Here is a 19,473-nt window from a genome sequence, read left to right as displayed (position 1 = left end):
TTTACTAAACTGCTAGTTGCGTGAACGCTTTCCCTGATGTATTTTCATGCTTACCTCTCAAACTTCCTTGAGGTGTTTAAGAGCAGTGTGCTTGTATGAATGTGGACCTTTGCTCAAAATGCATTAACTTTTCATCTCTTTACATTTTGTTGAAGAGTGCTTGATAGAACATATGAACATAATAGCTCATATGTATCTTTGCCCTTATGTATTGGGTGCTAACACCAATCATGAATTATTCCTCCTTTTTGCTTTACATTTGACAAGCATTGTTGCACATTACTGATTTGTCCTATGTTAGGTTAATTCTAAAGCAAAGAAAAGAAAGATATTTCTGAGACTAACATTATCGAACAAAATTTTATTCTGTGGTATTTCGGTAAAATGTTGCTCCTTCTGGAAAGCAGGCTCCCACGTATTTGACTTGATGTTTATTTTCAGTAGGTTTGTCTTAGCGTTTAATCGATGCAGATTTCATCTGATAATTCYGTTATATCCTGCAGGGGTCAGAATGTGAGATATTGCCATAAAATGAATTTGTAGTCATTCACTTTGCACACTTAAGAATAGAGATTTTTTTGATAAATAACTTCTTATCTTGTTCTAGGTACCCTGGAAGTTAGGCTAATGGGTTGCCAAGATATTCTGGAAAATGTCCCTGGTCGATCAAAAGCCACATCGATTACACTACCTGGTTGGAGTCCAAACGAAGCCAGATCATCTTTCATGAGCAGAACCAGTAAAAGTAAAAGTGGGAGTAGTCGAAACCTTCTGAAAACTGATGACTTGTCCAGTTCAGTATACTTTTTTGCAAACCTTTTATTCACATTTTAATGTGCGTGCTGTATTTCTGCAGTTAAAAACACTAAATTGATTTGAAGCTTTAATTTATATATTTTTTTCATCTGTTGATGTGTTTTTAAAAAAAAAAAAAAACAACACACCATTGTGCCCATAAGAACCAATTAAATATGGGATTACTTTTGGCAGGGGGAAGGAGAGTGAAGGGGGAGAGACTTACTGAAGATTTTTTGTTTGTGGAAAATCCTCTTAAATCTTTAAGCTGAGTTTGTGTACTTTACTTACAGATGAAGTCTGTGCTGTGCTGAAGCTGGATAACACTGTGGTTGGTCAAACTAGCTGGAAACCTATTTCTAATCAGTCATGGGATCAGAAATTTACACTGGAACTAGACAGGGTAAAGATGTGGTCTTACTTCATTGACAGTTATTGTGCATTCTGTAGATTAATTTCATGTTGCTTTATATCAGTGGTTTTTTGTTCCTCTTTCATGATTATGTTCAAATGACCCATGTGCAGGTATTCCCATCCTTAACAGAATGAGTTCCCCATGGCTAGGCTGTTATGCTGGTCTGGCATTCTAAAACTTCTCATGTAGTATACAACCTAGTATTTTTAGCCAAGACCTAATACTTGGCATCTTGTTAAAGCCTGTAATAGTAGTTGCTTTAATGTCTTCAATTCTTATTAGGACTGTCAACTTGTCTTCTGTTATCAGGAAATTCTAATACCAGATACAGTGTAGATATTTTGACAAAGCTGTGCTGTAGAATTTGTATAGTTTCTATCCATAGTATACCTGACTGTATACAAAGCTGATCACTTCTCTTCAGGAATAATAAATGAATTTACTCAAACACTTTTTTTTTCTAGAACTTTAAGTGTTACCTGGAGGACACAAGTGGAGGACAATTGATATTTCTTTCCTTACTCCTCTTAGAGAATTTCTGTTATATGAGTTTAATCAAGCTTTTGGTGTTAGAAACCTGATGCTTATGGTATTACGGATTTTTTCATCACTGCATGCGCAGAGAGAAGGTCCTAAAATTTAGTTTAACTTTCAGTCTATTTTGAGCAATCTGAGGTATATATTTAGAACAAACCAAAAAAAACCCATCTTAAGTTGGTGCCAACCAGTATTCCTTCCCTCCACCCCRCCCCTTCCTTTCTGATCCCAAAACCAAATTCCTTCCCTCCAGAGAAATTCCAATTCCTTTTAGGAACAGTGCAGAACAAAACTAGCAGCTGGAAGTCTGAAGTCCTGGTTGTTCTCATATTAAGGCTAGAACTAGTCAAAGTCTAGTAGCTCCTCTTATTAGTCTAGTTTCATGTCCTCTGTTTAAGAACTCCATATTAAATGGCTTTTTGGATCTGGAAAAGGACCTTGTTCCTGCTGGGCATGATCATACATCTTCCCGTATTTCTGGGTCCCACAGTCCCTACTCCATCATGTCTGTTTTTCTCTTAACCTTGATGCTTTTAATACCTGCAGCCATCATATAACGACAGTAACCTGACGCACTGTGATGAAATAAAATTATGCTAATTCAAATTAGTCCCATGCAATGCTGCTGTTTATATCAATCATATTGCAGAATTCTTCACCTTTTAATAGCAGCTTTTGTAACAAGCATGTAAGACACTCAAAAAATACATAATCATAGCAGCAGTTCTAGTTTGCTGAAAAACGCAAGAGTTTATACCTCCTCTTCATGACCATGTTACAAACACAGTATCTATTTCTAGAGATACTGTATGAAGTCTTGCATCATGACATGTGTCCAGATACTTAAAATATCATACACTATATAGCATGAAATGCAATTGATATGTATAAATAACATGGAAAACTATCAAAGTCTGGGTTTCTAAGCAAACTTAAAAATATATTCCCAGAGTTTAAGCTAAAATATATCAAACTATCACATTTGTTAAACAGAAGCAAAAAGTCAGGTGAGTATTTGTGACTATCTCCCTCTATTCTTGGGTTTGTTTGGTTTTGGGGTTTTTTTAATACTTTTATTTGAATACTGGAGATCACACTTGAAATGAGGTGAAATGCTGCTATCATCCTAGTGAAAGCATGTTCATTATGGCCAGTTAGCGCTGGCACCTTTTTAAAAGAACAGCTCTGCATCTTCTAGCTTGAAGTACTAGATCTTAAGACTGTATAGAGATAACTGTTGAAGAACAGTTATTAATAAGTAATTTCCTGTGTATATGTTTACTGTCTTAGTCACGTGAATTAGAAATTTCAGTTTATTGGCGTGACTGGAGATCTCTGTGTGCAGTAAAGTTTCTGAGGTTGGAAGACTTCCTGGATAACCAACGGCATGGCATGTGCCTCTATCTTGAACCCCAGGGCACTCTGTTTGCAGAGGTAAGAATATTTCCTTAGAGAAACACTTAAGCATATTGGTATGTATGATATTGCAGAATAGTTTAAAAAGTTTTTCTTGAACTTTTAAGAATGCATTTTGTTCTGAAACTTCAATTATAACACACACGTTATTTGAACTGCAGGTTACATTTTTTAATCCAGTTATTGAAAGAAGACCAAAACTCCAGAGACAGAAGAAAATTTTTTCAAAGCAGCAAGGTGATTGTTTAATATAAATATGTAAAATATAGTTTAAAGACTTGCAGCATTTTTATACTGAGCCCTAATGTTTGTCCGTGTATAAAGCTGTTGATAATTAAATTTTTGGCACTGCATTTAGAAGTGTTTTGTTTTAGAATTCTTTATTATGCATTAGCATTTAATGGTGAATAATTAGGAAATACTAAGAAATATGACAAATTCAGTTTGTTCTTCATAAACTATGAACTGATGAATATGAATTTTTTTTTAATTATAGCTTTTGGTAATAAGTAAGGAAATTATTTGTACTCTATTTTCTTTATTCACAATATCCACAGGCAAAACATTTCTCAGAGCTCCTCAAATGAATATTAATATTGCCACTTGGGGAAGGCTGGTGAGAAGAGCTATTCCTACAGTAAATCACTCTGGCACCTTCAGCCCTCAAGCACCAGTACCTGCTACAGTGCCAGTGGTTGATGCGCATGTTTCTGAACTAGCACTGCCAGCCAGGTTGGTGACATCTACAATTTTTAAGTACTTTTAAGAGCACAAGTAATGGTAAAATGTTTACATGCTAACATACACATAAAATCTAAGACCTCTTAATGTTTTAATCTTGGATATCCATTTTATATATATAATATATATAGATATATGTGTGCATGCACACAAAACTTGCTTTAGGAAAAAATCCATTTAGCATGCAGTTTGAGTTGACTATCAAAACTGTTTCTGCTGTGCACTGAAGATTTATTTATTTTCTTGCCAGTGACTCTCCTGTAGCCAAATTGGACTTTGAACTTGAGCCTGAGCCTCCACCTGCTCCACCCCGTGCATCTTCCCTTGGGGAAATATGTGAACCTTCCTCTGAGATAAAGGCTTCTGATACATCAGCTCAGGCAAGATACTTTAAGAATTTCAGGTTATATATTTTAATAAGGATGTAATGTTGGTATATTTATGATGGATTTCTTCCTTTATGTTTTAGAGTWTGCTTTCATAATTTACACATACAGAATTGTCTCAAAAGAATACCCTAATTATGTTCAGTAGCAAACCTTTTCTGTGCTTGATGTGTTTAACTCTTCCTGTCACTGCTTGGTTCCATCCTAGAAAATACAAAAGCCTAAAATCATCACAGTAGTCAGGGAAAAATTCTTTTATTAATAAAGAGCTGAATGACTGGGGGAATAGATGTCATCAGAGGCTGTTAAAAGCTTGCTTATCTGCCTAGACTTAGTGTATACCATTTTAGTTTAGTCAGTGCTTGTGTTAAGAATTTCACATGCTTAAAGCAAAAATGTCTGCACTCAATTGCTTTAGCAATCTTTGTTTTAAATCTTTAGACTTCTGTTTCTTCACAGGATGAAGTAACAACTCTTGATTTTGAGAATGACAGAAATAGTATTGTCCCAAAACTCCAGCCTGAAATAATCTGTGAGCCTGATGTTCCACATTCAGACATAAAATACACCAATATCAGAGAGCCTGAAGATAGAAGGTAAAAATGTAGTGGTTTTGTTGCTTCTAATAATGTTTCTTAAAGTTTAAAAAAAAAAAAAAAAAAAAACTTGGATTTGAAATTCGTTTTTATTTACACAGAACACAACAAAGATTTCAATTTAGTCTGAAGGATTTCAGATGTTGTGCTGTACTAGGCAGAGGACACTTTGGAAAGGTAACTTTCTAACTACGGATCTGTTTTAAAAAATGCACATAATTCTTAAATAAATCATTTATTCTCTGTTTTAGGTGCTGCTGGCAGAGTACAAAAACACAAATGAGATGTTTGCTATTAAAGCCTTAAAGAAAGGAGATATTGTTGCTCGTGATGAAGTAGACAGGTCAGTTTTTTAATACATTAAGTATGTACTATTCCTCCATAGGATGCAGTGGATAAGAAATGAAAAACAAGTGTTCATAGACTTTTTTTTATTATTAAGCAGGTAACTAATATACAAATTATGGAAGCTTTTCATTTATTATTAAAGAAAGAACACTTTGCAGTATATTTTTAGTGCAAGCTTAAATAACTTAGAAATTTGTCCTGAATACAGTATGAAACATTACTAGTGCTCTACACTATAYTCCCATTCTACCTGTATGCTTGAATTGAGTATTTTTGTATCCATGTAAATCTCTTCATTGACAGGTTCAGGAAATTCAGCACATACATGAATTGGTTATTCTGAACACTGGGAAATAATTAATGTCCTTTTTTCTTTAAAAGAACAATGAGGACTTTTTTGCTTTGGATCACTCTGCTACACCTGTTGTTGGTCAGGCTTCAGGATGATAGCATTACAGAAACGATAACCTCAACTCCATGACGCTGTTCCTATGTAAGAGCTCCTCCCTTTGGAGCTTGGGAATCTGACTTAACTAAAATGCAATACAGGGAGAAGTACAGCTAATGCCCTGATTCCTCCATCACATTTAGTAAAGGAGATCTAATTAAGAAACAGAGCTTAAGAAAGAAATGACAGTTTACAAGCAGCTCAAAAAAGCCATAACTTGCTTGGATTTGCAACTTTAGACTTATTTGAAGAAATGTGAAGGTTTTTTGTTTTTACTTTCCCCCCAATGAAAAGCATAAACTGAAGACTTCTGACTAATTTTAGTAAGTGGTGTTGAATTCCCAACCTACAGTGACCTAGTTAAGTGCTAGAGTGAGTTGATTGGAAAAAATAACGCACAAAAAATAGTGTCTAACAATAGCTAAATATGACTATTAAGCAGTGTTGTAACATATTTAAAACATCATTCTTGTCATTTTTTTTATCAAATATTAAGCCTATTTATCGCTTCATAAGTCAACTAGTTTTCTTTCTGCATGTAACACAACTATAAGCGCTACTAAATGGTAATTAAATTCAGTGAAAGCAAAACAAGACTCCTTTCCTTTGGCTCAGTTGGCTGTTACAGACCTTTGAGGCCTTTATTCTTGGGCAAGGAGGGAGCAGGACAGCCCAGGAACACTGGTTCCTTTAGTGCCCCTCTTGCCATGCCTGTACTATAGCTCTGGTTTAAAGCTGACCCTGTTCATCATTGAGGTTCTGGTACAATCACTTCTATTTACTTGTGTTTTATAAACTTCCATCACATTCCTGCAGGACAGTGACTAGTTTCTTTACTGGCAGGAATGGTTGGCATTTCCCAACCCATTATGTACTGTCATACTTTGTCCATTATATTTTCCCTTTTCGTTTTGTGTGTATTCTGATGTTTTGTTTGACCTTTTTGCCAAAGAACTAAGACTGCTTGTYGGGAAGTAAAATTGCGGTTACCAAATTGGACAATTCTAGTGCAAAAAGGTGTTTTTACAACTGCTTAATAGCGACTAATTCATATAACATGCAGAAAGAAAGGTAACTGAATTAAAAATAAGCTACAAATTAACCAAGTGGCAAGGAGAAATAATCAGGAATGATTATAAACAAGTGTCTATAGAATTACTACTGTTTTCCCACTTTTTGTGTATTGTACATGGTTAAAACTTTAAAAAAAAAAAAAATGGATTGACACTGATGTCACATAATATTGATGTATACCTGGTGTAAATGAGTATTTGAATGTAGTAAGAGACAGGCTTCAATTTTCATGGACTGCCAGATTTCCTTTTTCAGTTGGGAAAGCCAGAGCCACCTTCTCAGAAATACTGGCATCAACTTAGTGTGTGCAGATATTTAAAAGCACTGTCTTAAAGACCAAGTTTTGTTCTCATTTTTTTTTATCTTCAGGAACAGAGGGAAAAGCATAAGGTCTTAACTACCAAACATTTTTTACAAATTGAAAATCTGTGGTTCAGGATTCACCATTAAACTTTACTAATTCTCTGTTTGCAGCTTGATGTGTGAAAAGCGAATTTTTGAAACTGTGAATAGTGTAAGGCATCCCTTCTTGGTGAACCTTTTTGCTTGTTTCCAAACTAAAGATCACGTTTGCTTTGTAATGGAGTATGCTGCTGGTGGGGACCTGATGATGCACATTCATACTGATGTCTTCTCTGAACCAAGAGCAGTGTAAGTATCCATTCCTTTTGTGGCTTTAAGTGAAAGTACTTTGTGTTTTGATGGACAAGAACTAAAATCTTCAGTACTACATGCCTCTATATTAGATCATTTCAGAAAGTACTACCTTAGTGCTAAAAAGGACCAGCAATTAAAACTGATTTTGTTAGGAAAACGTATGTGCAAGCTTAATGTGCCTGAATCTAAGTTCAATGCAAATATGGGATATACAAATATTTAATGTTTTGTAATACTTTGGGGGGAAAAGATTGCATGAAAAAGCTAAATTAAAAATCAAAATAGCCAAGTCAAATTCTTCAGTACCATGGCAGTGGGCACTACAGAAGATGTCTCCTTCAGGCCAAGAGAACATACTACAGCTTGAAAACTGCAGGTTTTGTGTGAACATTTTGCCAAATAGTTTTAAAATTCTTGAGTTGTATAAAATTATTCTGTATCTAAAAAGGCAAATAATGATGAACCTCACATTTTGAAAAGGAGGACTGAAATCACTGGAATTTTAACTTTTTTTGAACAGGTTCTATGCTGCATGTGTGGTTCTTGGACTTCAGTATTTACATGAACACAAAATAGTGTACAGGTAAGTAAAGGCGTATTAGTTAAGTATTAAAAAGTACATAAGTAGTAAGTAAAGACACTTCCAACAGCTGAATTGCAAATGTTCTGAATAGTAGTGAAGGAATATCAGTGATGCAATTTTATTCTCAAATCTTCACTTAGAGATTTGAAGTTGGATAACTTATTGCTGGACACAGACGGCTTTGTGAAAATTGCTGACTTTGGTCTTTGCAAAGAAGGTAACAGCTTTTTTTTTAAATGACTTTTTTCAGTGGAATTAGATTGTCTTACCTGCTTTTGACTGTTTTCTCTTAAGATTCTTGAACTGACAAATGTATGTATAGTGTATATTTACCCTGTATCATCTGAAGGAAAAATTACATCTCTGGGTTGTATACATGTACAGATTGTCAGAAGTTCCTTGGTAGGCAAATACCAGGAGCATCTGGGCATAGCCCCCTTTTTTAGTTGTGAGGAACACCTACTCTGACTGTTATTTCATGTCATCTCTGCTTATTTATGAGGCACCCTGCTGCTTTTACAAATTAAAAGAAAATGCATTAAGTGTTTCTTCTTGTTCTAAACATGTTGACACTGCATAGTGGAAATCAAACACCATTCCATACCTCTTACATTTTTACAGATTCATTATCTATTTTCTAATTCTCAAATTGTTGTAACTCTAAGCATATGGAAGGGACACACTAAATACTAATAATCAATACTTAATAATATTTTATAGCTAAAGTAGAGAAACTTCTCCCCAAATACTTTCTAGCATCTAGCTGCTGGCAACTATCTTTCAAATGAGATGTAAAATAGATGTAACAGCAGTAACTGCAGATCTTTTGTCTGGGTTGGGGAAGTGCCTTTTGGAAACCCCACTAGGAGGGAAGATCTTACAAGGTCTGTTTTCTTCTTCTCCAATTTGTATAACCTGTCTTCCAAATCTATCACTTTTAGCCTAACAGAGAAGAATTTAGTAAATTTGGGTCAAGCATTACTGCTATTCTTATATCCTAGGGCAAGTCATGTGAGACTACCTACAAAAAAGTTCCATACATGACAAAAGGAAACAAGGACAACGAAAGTTTGTTCTTTGATTTACTGATTACTACAATAGTTTTGTTTTCCACAGCACTGCAGCTCTGTGGGGTCTCAGTGTTACATCTGTCCTTGTGGTGCTATGTTTGTTGTTGTGCCTCCCTTCCAAGCCTGTACAGGGCTTGCTTTGTTCAAGCAAAGTTGTTCTTCTACACCATTGTTAAATGTAGCTTTGCTGATACAGAAGCATCCATAATAGGCATGTTTGACCAAACTAGAGTTCCAGGTTTTCCTCTACTAGCTTGAAGAAACATAATATAAGATTCAGCTTGTATCTTTCTAAAGACAGCAAAGATGACATGGTGACAAAGCTGTAACTGGAGGCTTAATTTGGCTCATTGCACATAGCTAGGGATAGAAAAGCTTACATTGGAACACATTGCCTGGGATGGGAGGAGTGAAGAGCAGAGGGATGTTTTACTTATTAGACTGAGTCTTCAAGACTGACCTTGGAACTGCAGCATCATGCTGAAGTTGCTTTAGAGAGAAGCTTCACTTGCTGAAGAAATAAGCTGTGGAGTGGCAGAGGATACTGCTTGCTTCTCATTAACTGTAACTTTTCAGGAATGGGATATGGAGACAGAACAAGCACGTTTTGTGGCACACCAGAATTTCTTGCTCCAGAGGTGCTGACGGAAACTTCCTATACAAGAGCAGTAGACTGGTGGGGTCTTGGTGTACTTATCTATGAGATGCTAGTGGGTGAGGTAAGTTCTAGTAAGACTCAATGCAAACACAATACAGATGTATGTAAAAACAGTTGCAAGACTTAAAATACCAATTTGTCAACATTTCATATGATTTCTACATGTCAAGGTTATATTGTAATAGTATATATGGTAATATATAGTATGTGTAGGCATACCAGTCTTACAGTGAACATCTTGAAGTTTCATTGAGGAAAAGAAAGGCATAAAACCACTAAGCAGCTACTTATGTTACTAGCTACTGTAATGCTATAGATATCAATGGCGTTGAATGGTCAGCTGCTGTGGAAGTAAATGAGTTATAGCTGGTGCAAACCTTAACCTCTGGACTTTTGTTTTGCTTTTAAGTACATGATTATGCTTTAAATAGAATTATGGTAATGGAGCACTAATATCGGAGTCTTCAAGCAATAAAACAGCGCACACMGGCACACAGGGCACAACAACCTAACAACTCATTTCAATTACCTAATCAGTTATGTTCATGTTTGAATGCCTCCTTAAGTCTCTTTGGACTGAACACAACTATAGAAGTCTTCTGCTTTCAAATGCTTTTGGGGAGAAAATCAAACCTCCATCTAGTTTGAATATAACTGAACCTTAATACATAGGACTGGATAGTTGTGTCAGGTTATGCCAAATGCAATGTTATTTACTGTTTTAGTGCATGCATAACTCAAGCAATGTCCTAATTCCATGTAAAGAGCTAATGTAAATAAATTATTATTGAATAGTTATTTACCATTGCATATATTGCCTTGCCTTCTGGTCCGTTTTGTTACATTATCTCCCAGGTAGCACAGCAATGGCTTGCATGCTTAAAAGCCTGGGGAAAAAAACTATTAGCTATTCAGTCCTTCCCTCTTTTRGGGGAGGAGGGGGGAATCATTCAACCTCCTTTCATTCCTTTTCAACTTAAGAAAGGAAAAAAAAAAGTGTGGGGGGGGCTTGTAATATGTGGACTACAACTCAGGCCACTTGAAAGCTCATTTGAGTTGTAACATATACTAAACATATTTATTATAAAAACAATGGTTTTTGCTCGCTTGATCAGGCACCCAAAATCAGTCTGTCAGTAAAAATTAAGGGATGATATCAACTTGTCTTACATGTCTCTCCTTTGCTATAGGAAAACTAAAATGTTCCTTTCTGGGAAAAGTAAAACTAGATTTTAGGGTGTCTTAATTCCAAACTGGCAGCTGAATGTAAGTTGTTTTCAGTTGAAAGTGATTTTTAAGCCTGTTTAATGATATTTTTGATTACCATCATTACAGTCTCCCTTCCCTGGAGATGATGAAGAAGAGGTGTTTGACAGTATTGTAAATGATGAAGTAAGATATCCACGATTTCTGTCTACAGAAGCTATCTCTATAATGAGAAGGGTAAGAACATAATAAAACTATTAGAATATTCCTCTTATTCTGCTTTTCTTCTGCATTGGAGAGATTAATCACTTTTGTGAGGAGTAAGATACTTAAGAACCTACACTTGATTTCTTTTTTTACATTAAATTTCAGACTTGCTTCATTTATGGCCTTAAATGAAAAATTCTCAGTGCCTTTTTACTTGGTTATCCAGGGGCAAGTTTTTCTTTCTGAAACATAAAACATTAAAACTCTTGTTTTCTCCCTGAACTTATTTTTCCCTATATTCTTTCCTAGCTCTATCTAACTAGAGAAGTTCAGGTTTCTTTTTTGGCAGAACACTGGTGTATTGACCTATCTGTTAGATTAACATTGTCACATAGAAGTCTTTGAATTCAAAGACTTCTAAATCTTTTTGATTTCATTCCAACTGGGGCAGGGAACACCACAGACATGGCATCTCCATTCCCACTCTTGGCAAAGAACAGCTGACTTTGTTTAGGATCGAGTGTTGTTAGTGCTGTTCCTGAGTAATGCCTCTAACTTCAGACATCATCTTTAGGTGACCTCAGTTGATGGAAAGGCATTTATTTGAGGTGATTCAAAGCCTGGGAAAGCAGCCTCTCCACTCAAGTGTCTGACACTAACTATTAGTCTAGCATCTAATTCAGCAAAGTGCAGCAGCATGCATGTAAGTTAAAGCATGTCACGGAAGCTACTGACAAAGCAAGTATTTAGGTGGCAATGTATTCTACAGCTTGAGCTGAGTGCTTCCCCCAGAAAGAGCGTCTGTCCAGAGGAGGAAGGAAAAAAGTTGTAATGCAATATCTGGGAAAGATGATATTGTGAAAACTGCAATGACCAGATCCCCAGGGGACAGAACTGCTACACAGCACCCAGAATGTGCACAGTGAGCTTTGTACTTGCATGGCTTATGGAGCTGTAGCTTGTGTGCACTGTTCCCATCTAAATTGGAGATTCTTATGCAGTCTCAAAGATTGTACATTTACACTAGCTGCTTATTCTAGAACTTCTGAGTCTATTCTGAGCAAAGAAAACAGACCACTGACAGTATGGCCTGAACTCTGATGTGACCAGGCATCTCAAACRTTGCCCCTAGGCTCATTCTAGGAAAAAAGATATGATTGAATCTTGATTTGATCTTGGCCTCCTTAAGGACAAAATATTTTACTATCACATATATGAGCAAAAAGGAAGGATGCTATATCCATCAGGTRTAGTACCCCTATTAGATGTTGCAGTGTTCTTATAGGACTTTGTATATTTGATTTTTACATGACACAACATACACTATAGTGACCCACAAGGGAAACTATTTAAATCTACCCTGAAAGTTTTTTATTACTGCATTTATCTACTTGATATTTATCCTATTTAGATAACCTGCTATTAAACAAGAATCCTTATCTAATATAGTAGACACTTACTTACTTACATTGATAATGCAGCAATCTTAATATCACCTCAGCCTGATGTTAGGCACACTGCCTAGAATGGTGCTCTGGTCAGAACAGCATGATCCACAAGTGGAATTATCTGACCTCCTACAGCAGTCAGAAAACCCTCTATTTAACCAAGTGTAAAGCACTCTCCAGCCTTCTCTAACAACTCAACTGCTGTGAAAGAGCTGGGCACAGGAGCAATGCTAGTTTATGCAAATTCTGTATCCTCTCCACCAAAAAAAAATTTCTGTGCTGAACACCTAGTGCCACAACTTGCCTTAGATACTGAGAGGCCTGGCAGAGCAGATCTGCATGGTGCTTATAGCTGGCCTGCTTGTAGCATCTTGCTAAGTGCTTCAGGCATCTCCAAAGAGCACCATTATCTCTATGCCTACATACCTTTAGGTTTGCCTTTCCCTTCCTTTCTCTGCAGACCAAGAATTTTCCATGGGTCATGCAGTATAAATGCTACTTCCATTGTCCATCAATCTTGATGTTGGCTCTTTTATACAGTAGCACTCATCCCCTCCTAACTCCTCCCCACACCCTTGAATTTTTGTGCTAAAATCTCACATGTTTTGTTAGCTCCTACGAAGAAATCCAGAGCGGCGTCTTGGAGCTGGAGAGAAAGATGCTGAGGATGTGAAAAAGCATCACTTCTTCCGGGTGAGTACAAGCTAATATTGTTTCTAAGGTCCTTAAAGAGTAGAGACAGGAAACTAAACCTGAACTAAACTAAACTTATTTTACAGCTAATAGATTGGAATGCTTTACTGGCCAAGAAAGTGAAACCTCCTTTTGTACCCACCATTAGAGGAAGAGAAGATGTTAGTAATTTTGATGATGAATTTACCTCTGAAGCACCTATCCTCACTCCACCCCGGGAACCAAGGATACTTTCAGAAGAAGAGCAGGAAATGTTCAGAGATTTTGATTACATTGCTGATTGGTGTTAACTTCTAGACACTGTGAAATCCTAGCTGACTGGCTCACAAGAATGCCTCTCAGAAGAATACCAACCCTTCAATTGCTCTCTGTGCCACCTGTAGCTTCTGTTTTTAAATCACATGAAGATCATTTTAAATACTGTTTTAACACTCTTGTGAAGAGTGGCCTCCTTGTATTTTTTTTTTTTAATCTGAGCACTGGAAAGCAGTTCTATGGAGTTCTTAAGCTGAGTTGGTGAATCCAGGCCATATAAAGCTCCTGCACATGGGCACACTTGGATCTGTACTGTTTCTCTTACTCTTCTACAGCAGATAATTTTTTTTAATACCTGCCTTAAGTGGGAAAAGCAGACTTTAAGCTAGGTAATCATTTAATTCTACTCAGCCACATTAAAATAGAAGTTTGGGATACTGGTGACACTCACACACAACATGGTTCTATCTGGAGAAGGCAAATGATGTTCAATAAATATTATCTTGTGCAGTCTATAAGAACTACACATTTTATGTATACCTTCATCTTGTGTTCTTAAAATAATGGTAAATAAGAACAGATGCCTTGTTTTGTAAATTTTCTTTGGTATTTATTAGGAAAAATGTTAAATGCCTTGCTTTTGAGATAACATTGTAAGTGCTTCCATTTAAAAAAAAAAAAAACAAAAAAACCCAGAAAACTCCAGGAAGTCTACCAAAGCCAGTTGCCAAACAGTTTTGCCTTCAAGCATTTTAAGCATGGCTTAAGAAACCCTGGCTGAGATGAAGAATGTAACAAAGATGTCTGCTCAGTCTTAACCACAAGGAACAAAGAATATGCATTCCCCAAGCCCATCCACCTCTATACTCTTGAACTTCATGCCTTTTCCACTCAGCATGGACAGATAAGTTAACCATTCTATATTTAACCACCTTGATCATCCTGTATCTGCTGTACAATATCATATCATTTTTAGAAAACATAAGGATTTTCAATGTATACATGCTGTGAACATGTATATTTGGAAGTTGTAATGTATTCTTATGTCCAGGCAAGTAATTTAATTATACCACTTCATTAATTTTGCACAGTGGTCATGTGAACAACACCAAACTCTGAGAGAAACAATATCTGTACACATTTTGGGCCACTGAATTCCAGAACTTAGATTGGCAGTTACTGAGGATGTAAAGGCAATATGTTGTAACAGAATGTATAAATATTTTTGATAAAACAGTGTATATTTTATAAACCTCTTAACACTAAAGAGCTGTACCTCAAAAGCTGAAAAATAACTTAGACCAGACACTGTGTGTACTTGTAAGCCAAGACCTATTTTTGGTACCTGGTGTTCTGTGGGCAAGCACTAATTCTTGGAAAATAAGCTTCCAGTGTTTTCCTTAGCTCTAGCAACATTCAGAACACAGGTTCATCCTAGCCAGGAGTTTCTGTGCTAAGACAGTGAGAATCAGCACTCAAAAATGAATTCAAAACTTATCATTCAAAGAAGAAACAAATCATTTCTTTAAGCTGAGCATGAAACACTAAGGTGTTCATTTAAAATCATGATGTTGGACAGACCTGCAGGGTCAGGCAGGGAGGATGCCTAGGGAGAAAATGGGTTAATAGTTTTAAATAAGGCTTCCCCTGTCCATGACCAGGCAAGGCATCTCTACCAAAACGCTATCAATCATGTTTGGCTGAGTGAGGGAATGCTTCAGCACTACTTGTTTCCAGATACTAATTAATAAGAAATTATGTTCCTGTTTCTAGCTGAAACTAAACACTAAATACTTTTGAGGTACAGTCAGCTTACCCATTTTGGTTCCCAAATATATATATGAGCATCTAACAGGGTGCTTCTTAGCATTTATGAAAACACCCTGGGAAATATCTTTTTGTAACTACATCTTGTACAGAATTTTTTTTTTTAATCTAAGTAAATCACTAAAAAAAATTAGAGGGCAGGGTATGTTCACCCAGTTAAGCTGAAATAAAGCACTAATTTTATCTCTGTAGTTTTTAAAATATTTTTAGGCAGATTAAGATTTTAAACTTTAGATTGTAAATATATTTTGCTATACTTTATCTGTATGTGGCTGCTCAAGCACTTTGTAAGGAAATTAGGATATTTTAGAATGGTACACTATGCATTAAAATGAAATGTGCCTTTAACAATGTCATTCTAAGTGTTTTGCAGTCATTAATATCACAAATTAAAGTTTTAAATAGAGTAATTTGTAAATTGTGTCCCAAACATGATTTTTGCTGTGTCTAAGTGATTTGTCATGTGTTCTCCACAGGTAACTTCAGAAAAGAACTTGCAATCACAAGGGGACTTACAAAAAAAACCCAGTCTTTTAGTGCTAGTTCAGTGTATTTCCTTTTTTTTTTTTTTTTGTCTGAATAAATAATTAACTCTGAACATACCTTCTTTTGAGGGTTGAAAGAAAGTGGTCTTTTCTTGTTCAGGTGAGCAGTCCTTCTGAGATGAGCAGAACAAGCCTGTGAATACATGCGGCCAGCTTGAATCGGGATTCTCCTTCCCGGGCCGCCTGTCGGGGCAGGGGGCAACAGCAGCTACCCCCTCCCTGGGGTATTTCTCCAGTATCATCTTTTTCACCCCTTACACAGGAGGGATCTGTAAACAAACCAAAACCCCCACAGAAGCCACAACTAGCTTGTTCTTTAAGCAGAGAATGAAGCTTTCTTTTCTGAGTGCCTTTAAGAAAATAAATCTTTACCCACAAGTCTTAAAACAAACTAATACTTCACAGGAGGCCATTGCCTAGAGAGCCCTAGCTTTAACACTTAACAAAAAAATCATTCAGGAAATGGCTAGATCCAAATGAAGATCCAGGCATGTTTTAAATACCTAGTCTAAACTGCAATTAAACTAACACAGAAAGCACCTCAGCACACAGCACCCTTTCCTTCGTTGCCTGTGTTGAATGCAGGCCTTCCACGCTCCCACCTTCTGGCCCACTTTCCCTCCAGACATGAACAACTGCCCCCAGGTAACAACTTCTGTGCACACAGGAACAGGGCAAGCAGAGACCCCAGAGCTGTGAACACTGTAGCTGCAGCCAGTCTCCTTGCTGAGGCTCTGGACCCTGCTAGCTCTGCAGTCTTTGCTACAGCTGAGCTCCCGTAACACAGCAAGCAGCTGCACAGCTGCCAGGCTGTAGGCTAGCAGTCAGAGCCCGCTCCTCATCCGTGAAAGATGCTCCCACACCAGGCTGTTGAGGGATCATGACTCCTCCCGTTAGCAGTACAACACCCAGCTCAGAAGAGCAGATCATCTTTTGGAAACTGCCAGAAAAACCCTCCTTGCTCTACCTATATCATGCTATAGTGGCTCTTCCTTCCATCCTGCCCCACCCCTCCCAACTATCCTTTTTACTTGATACTTTTATTTCAAATACCAAGAAAGTACCTTCAGTAGTCAAGTCACTTGCATTAGCTGATTATGGTTCTAGCACATACAAAGCTGTTCTACATTACTAACCAAACATTCAAATGACACTGTTTAAACCAACTTGAGGGTTTTCCGTTTCGTTCGTTGGTTTGTATTTAAATCAGTACTCAGAACACAAGAACTGACTGCATTTGCTGTGCTGAAAAGGCAATGTTACTTTGACTTCTTTAACTATGTTACTACTCCTAACTACTTAACTACTTTTAATTTAGTGGAAGATTATCTGGTCTGGCCCTGCCCTGAATAGCAAAAGGGTAGAGACAACACAGCACCTGATGCCTGTTCTCCCTCTGTCAAGTCACCACTTAGAGCCAACTGGCTCCTTGCTGCACCTCAGCTGGAGATAACCACTGAGGTACCAGGAGAGGCTATCCTCCAAATTGCACTGCGACAAGGCCCAAGTCTCTGCAAGCAGAGACATTTGCACAGAGCAACACCTGCAAGTACCAGAGAGTTAAACCTTTGCATCTATCTATCACCCCTCCAGCTTGCAGCACCACAGTCAGAATCCCTCTCAAAGGCAAGAAACACTTCTGATCTAAACAGGAAAAAAAAGGGCAGGCACCTAGGACATACGGTAGCTTACTGCAGGTATGTGTGTAAAGTTCAAGCTCAACAGATGCACTTATCCCTAATGGCTTTTGAGGGGATTTAGGATCTCAAACATCATTTTCAGAGGAAACCCTCTGCTTTTACCAGGAGATATGACTAATTGCCAGACCAAAACTGCCTTTAACTGGTTGAAGGTGTCAGATTTGTAACTATTAATAATGGTCACTGCTGGACCAAAATTGTTCCTAACTTCCGTTGGTATAGCATACAGCCTTCATCGTTTCTCTTTGCTTTCTGCAACCTTCAACTGCTGCCGAAGAGAAGCATTCCCTCCCTTTCACCAGCAGCTACAACAGTAGCACGCTCACCTCTTCACAGAGCACGGGGGCACTTCCCATGCGGCTGCGCAGAGGGTCCCTTCTCAACTGCAACAGCTACAGGAGTGCACCTCTGCGAAGCCACRGGCTCCTCTGCAGTGCAAGAACCTTCTTCTCCCCCGCTGCCCTCACTGAGGACCGCTGCCATACCACAAACATGGCTACACACACGTGCGCACACCCACACACTGCTGAGCAGTGTTCCAGCCAGGTAGAAGTAGGGCTCATTCGTGAATGAGAAACTTCTACGGGAGAAGACACATTTCTTGGCTTCAATAAAACAACTTACTAAAAATGTTCATAACATACCACAACATAATTCAAAGTTGTATCATTTTTTTCCTAGAATGCTTTACATTACCTGGTCTACTTGGGCCAGCAGTACACAGCCCCTCTGAGCATATTCCTAGGTCTGCCTCGCTGGGCTGTGCAGTTAATGCTTCTCCGCTCCGAGGGAGGGACAGGAACTGCTTGCAGAATTGCAGGAAGAGGCAAGGTCAAGCAAAGCTCTGCGCAGCGGGATGGTGCGTCCCTGCCCCTGTCTGCTGCTCTACAGAACTTTGTACAACTCTTTTCAAGTTTCAACCCTGACAGCTTTTGCTGCATGTAACAATTTCAAACTGCAAACGCTCACCACTCAGATGTCAAGTGCTGATCCATAAGGCCTGAAAACATTTAAAACAAGATTATCATCATAAATGTAAGTTTTCAGCCATTTCTAACCTGCACATAGTTTTAATGTGATCCATGCTGAAAAGTACACCTACTGTACGAGGACTTTCACCTTTGTATTTCCCAACTGTGACAGCACATTAGAGGTAGGACACTCCCTTTCTATTCAAAGCATCATTCCTACTCCCACAGGGGAGCTGCTCAAAGCAAGACAGGAAAAGCCCAGTTAGCAGAAACTGTTGTAGTATATTAAAATACAGGAAAATGCATGACATTAGAATATAATCCCTCTAAACTACCAGGAATGTAACCTTTAACTTCTATGCCAGAATTRTTTTTCAGGACTGCGACCAACAGCTTCAGTCGTATAACAGAACTGTACAGCCTTTGTCTTTTGTTTAAAGAAAAAGGAACAACATTGCACTGCCACATTTCAATAGTCTTCATTGGCAGAAGAGGATTAAAACTAAAGCCGCCAGAACCTGGTCAGGGCTATTGACAACTAGTACTGTTAGCCCTGGATACAAAGCCTTCTCTCGGGATGGCTTAGGACCAGATGCACAGCAAGCTGACCCCTCAGCTGTTCATTCTGGTAACTAAAATGAATCTTGCACCTGTGATGCAAAATTAGCTCAGGAACCAGAAGACTCCTGGTTAAGTACATTTGTTGCTCTGCACACAAAGGGACACTATCAGAAGGCATCTAGTTTTCAAAGCTATCAGTTTGGGGAGGGCTGAACAACTTCTGGCTTTCACTCCTCAGCACCTGGTGCACCATTTCAAAACACATAAGTGCTCATTTACAACACAGCAGCATCAAGAGCTCAGCCGCTGGCCAACCAGGCTGCAGGGTGCAATGAC

The 19,473-nt window shown here is 37.8% G+C and overlaps 1 protein-coding gene and 1 long non-coding RNA gene across 11 annotated transcripts in view; one reads left to right on the top strand and one right to left on the bottom strand.

The window, feature by feature from the left end:
* PKN2 (protein kinase N2) overlaps nucleotides 1-15,778 on the top strand; it is a 52,513-nt gene extending 36,735 nt beyond the window's left edge. For 5 of the 7 annotated variants that reach the window (XM_026057478.1, XM_026057475.1, XM_026057476.1 and 2 more), the window contains 16 exons: nucleotides 608-793; nucleotides 1,089-1,198; nucleotides 3,038-3,181; nucleotides 3,325-3,400; nucleotides 3,721-3,895; nucleotides 4,155-4,284; nucleotides 4,732-4,886; nucleotides 4,988-5,063; nucleotides 5,138-5,229; nucleotides 7,231-7,407; nucleotides 7,934-7,996; nucleotides 8,137-8,213; nucleotides 9,643-9,785; nucleotides 11,060-11,167; nucleotides 13,198-13,278; nucleotides 13,365-15,778. In XM_026057478.1, the coding sequence (XP_025913263.1) occupies nucleotides 608-793; nucleotides 1,089-1,198; nucleotides 3,038-3,181; nucleotides 3,325-3,400; nucleotides 3,721-3,895; nucleotides 4,155-4,284; nucleotides 4,732-4,886; nucleotides 4,988-5,063; nucleotides 5,138-5,229; nucleotides 7,231-7,407; nucleotides 7,934-7,996; nucleotides 8,137-8,213; nucleotides 9,643-9,785; nucleotides 11,060-11,167; nucleotides 13,198-13,278; nucleotides 13,365-13,568 (1,997 nt within the window). In that variant the 3' untranslated portion in view covers nucleotides 13,569-15,778. Of the gene's footprint in view, nucleotides 1-607; nucleotides 794-1,088; nucleotides 1,199-3,037; nucleotides 3,182-3,324; nucleotides 3,401-3,720; nucleotides 3,896-4,154; nucleotides 4,285-4,731; nucleotides 4,887-4,987; nucleotides 5,064-5,137; nucleotides 5,230-7,230; nucleotides 7,408-7,933; nucleotides 7,997-8,136; nucleotides 8,214-9,642; nucleotides 9,786-11,059; nucleotides 11,168-13,197; nucleotides 13,279-13,364 lie in introns of those variants that run through there. The other 2 variants (XM_026057477.1, XM_026057481.1) reach the window with 2 other exon arrangements.
* LOC112961853 lies at nucleotides 342-18,618 on the bottom strand. Of its 4 annotated transcripts, XR_003252129.1 has the most exons (5): nucleotides 18,302-18,618; nucleotides 17,932-18,185; nucleotides 15,964-16,174; nucleotides 4,444-4,494; nucleotides 342-497 (listed from the first exon to the last, which is right to left on the bottom strand). It is a non-coding gene; the product is annotated as an uncharacterized LOC112961853 (long non-coding RNA). The 4 variants fall into 4 exon arrangements; XR_003252131.1 differs by lacking the exon at nucleotides 4,444-4,494; XR_003252128.1 differs by lacking the exon at nucleotides 342-497 and having other exon boundaries at nucleotides 4,302-4,494.
* Nucleotides 18,619-19,473: the final 855 nt, after the last annotated feature.

Source organism: Apteryx rowi, unplaced genomic scaffold (assembly GCF_003343035.1).
Source record: "Apteryx rowi isolate R43461 unplaced genomic scaffold, aptRow1 scaffold_14, whole genome shotgun sequence".
NCBI lineage: Eukaryota > Metazoa > Chordata > Aves > Apterygiformes > Apterygidae > Apteryx > Apteryx rowi.
This window is presented reverse-complemented; position numbering and strand designations above follow the sequence as displayed.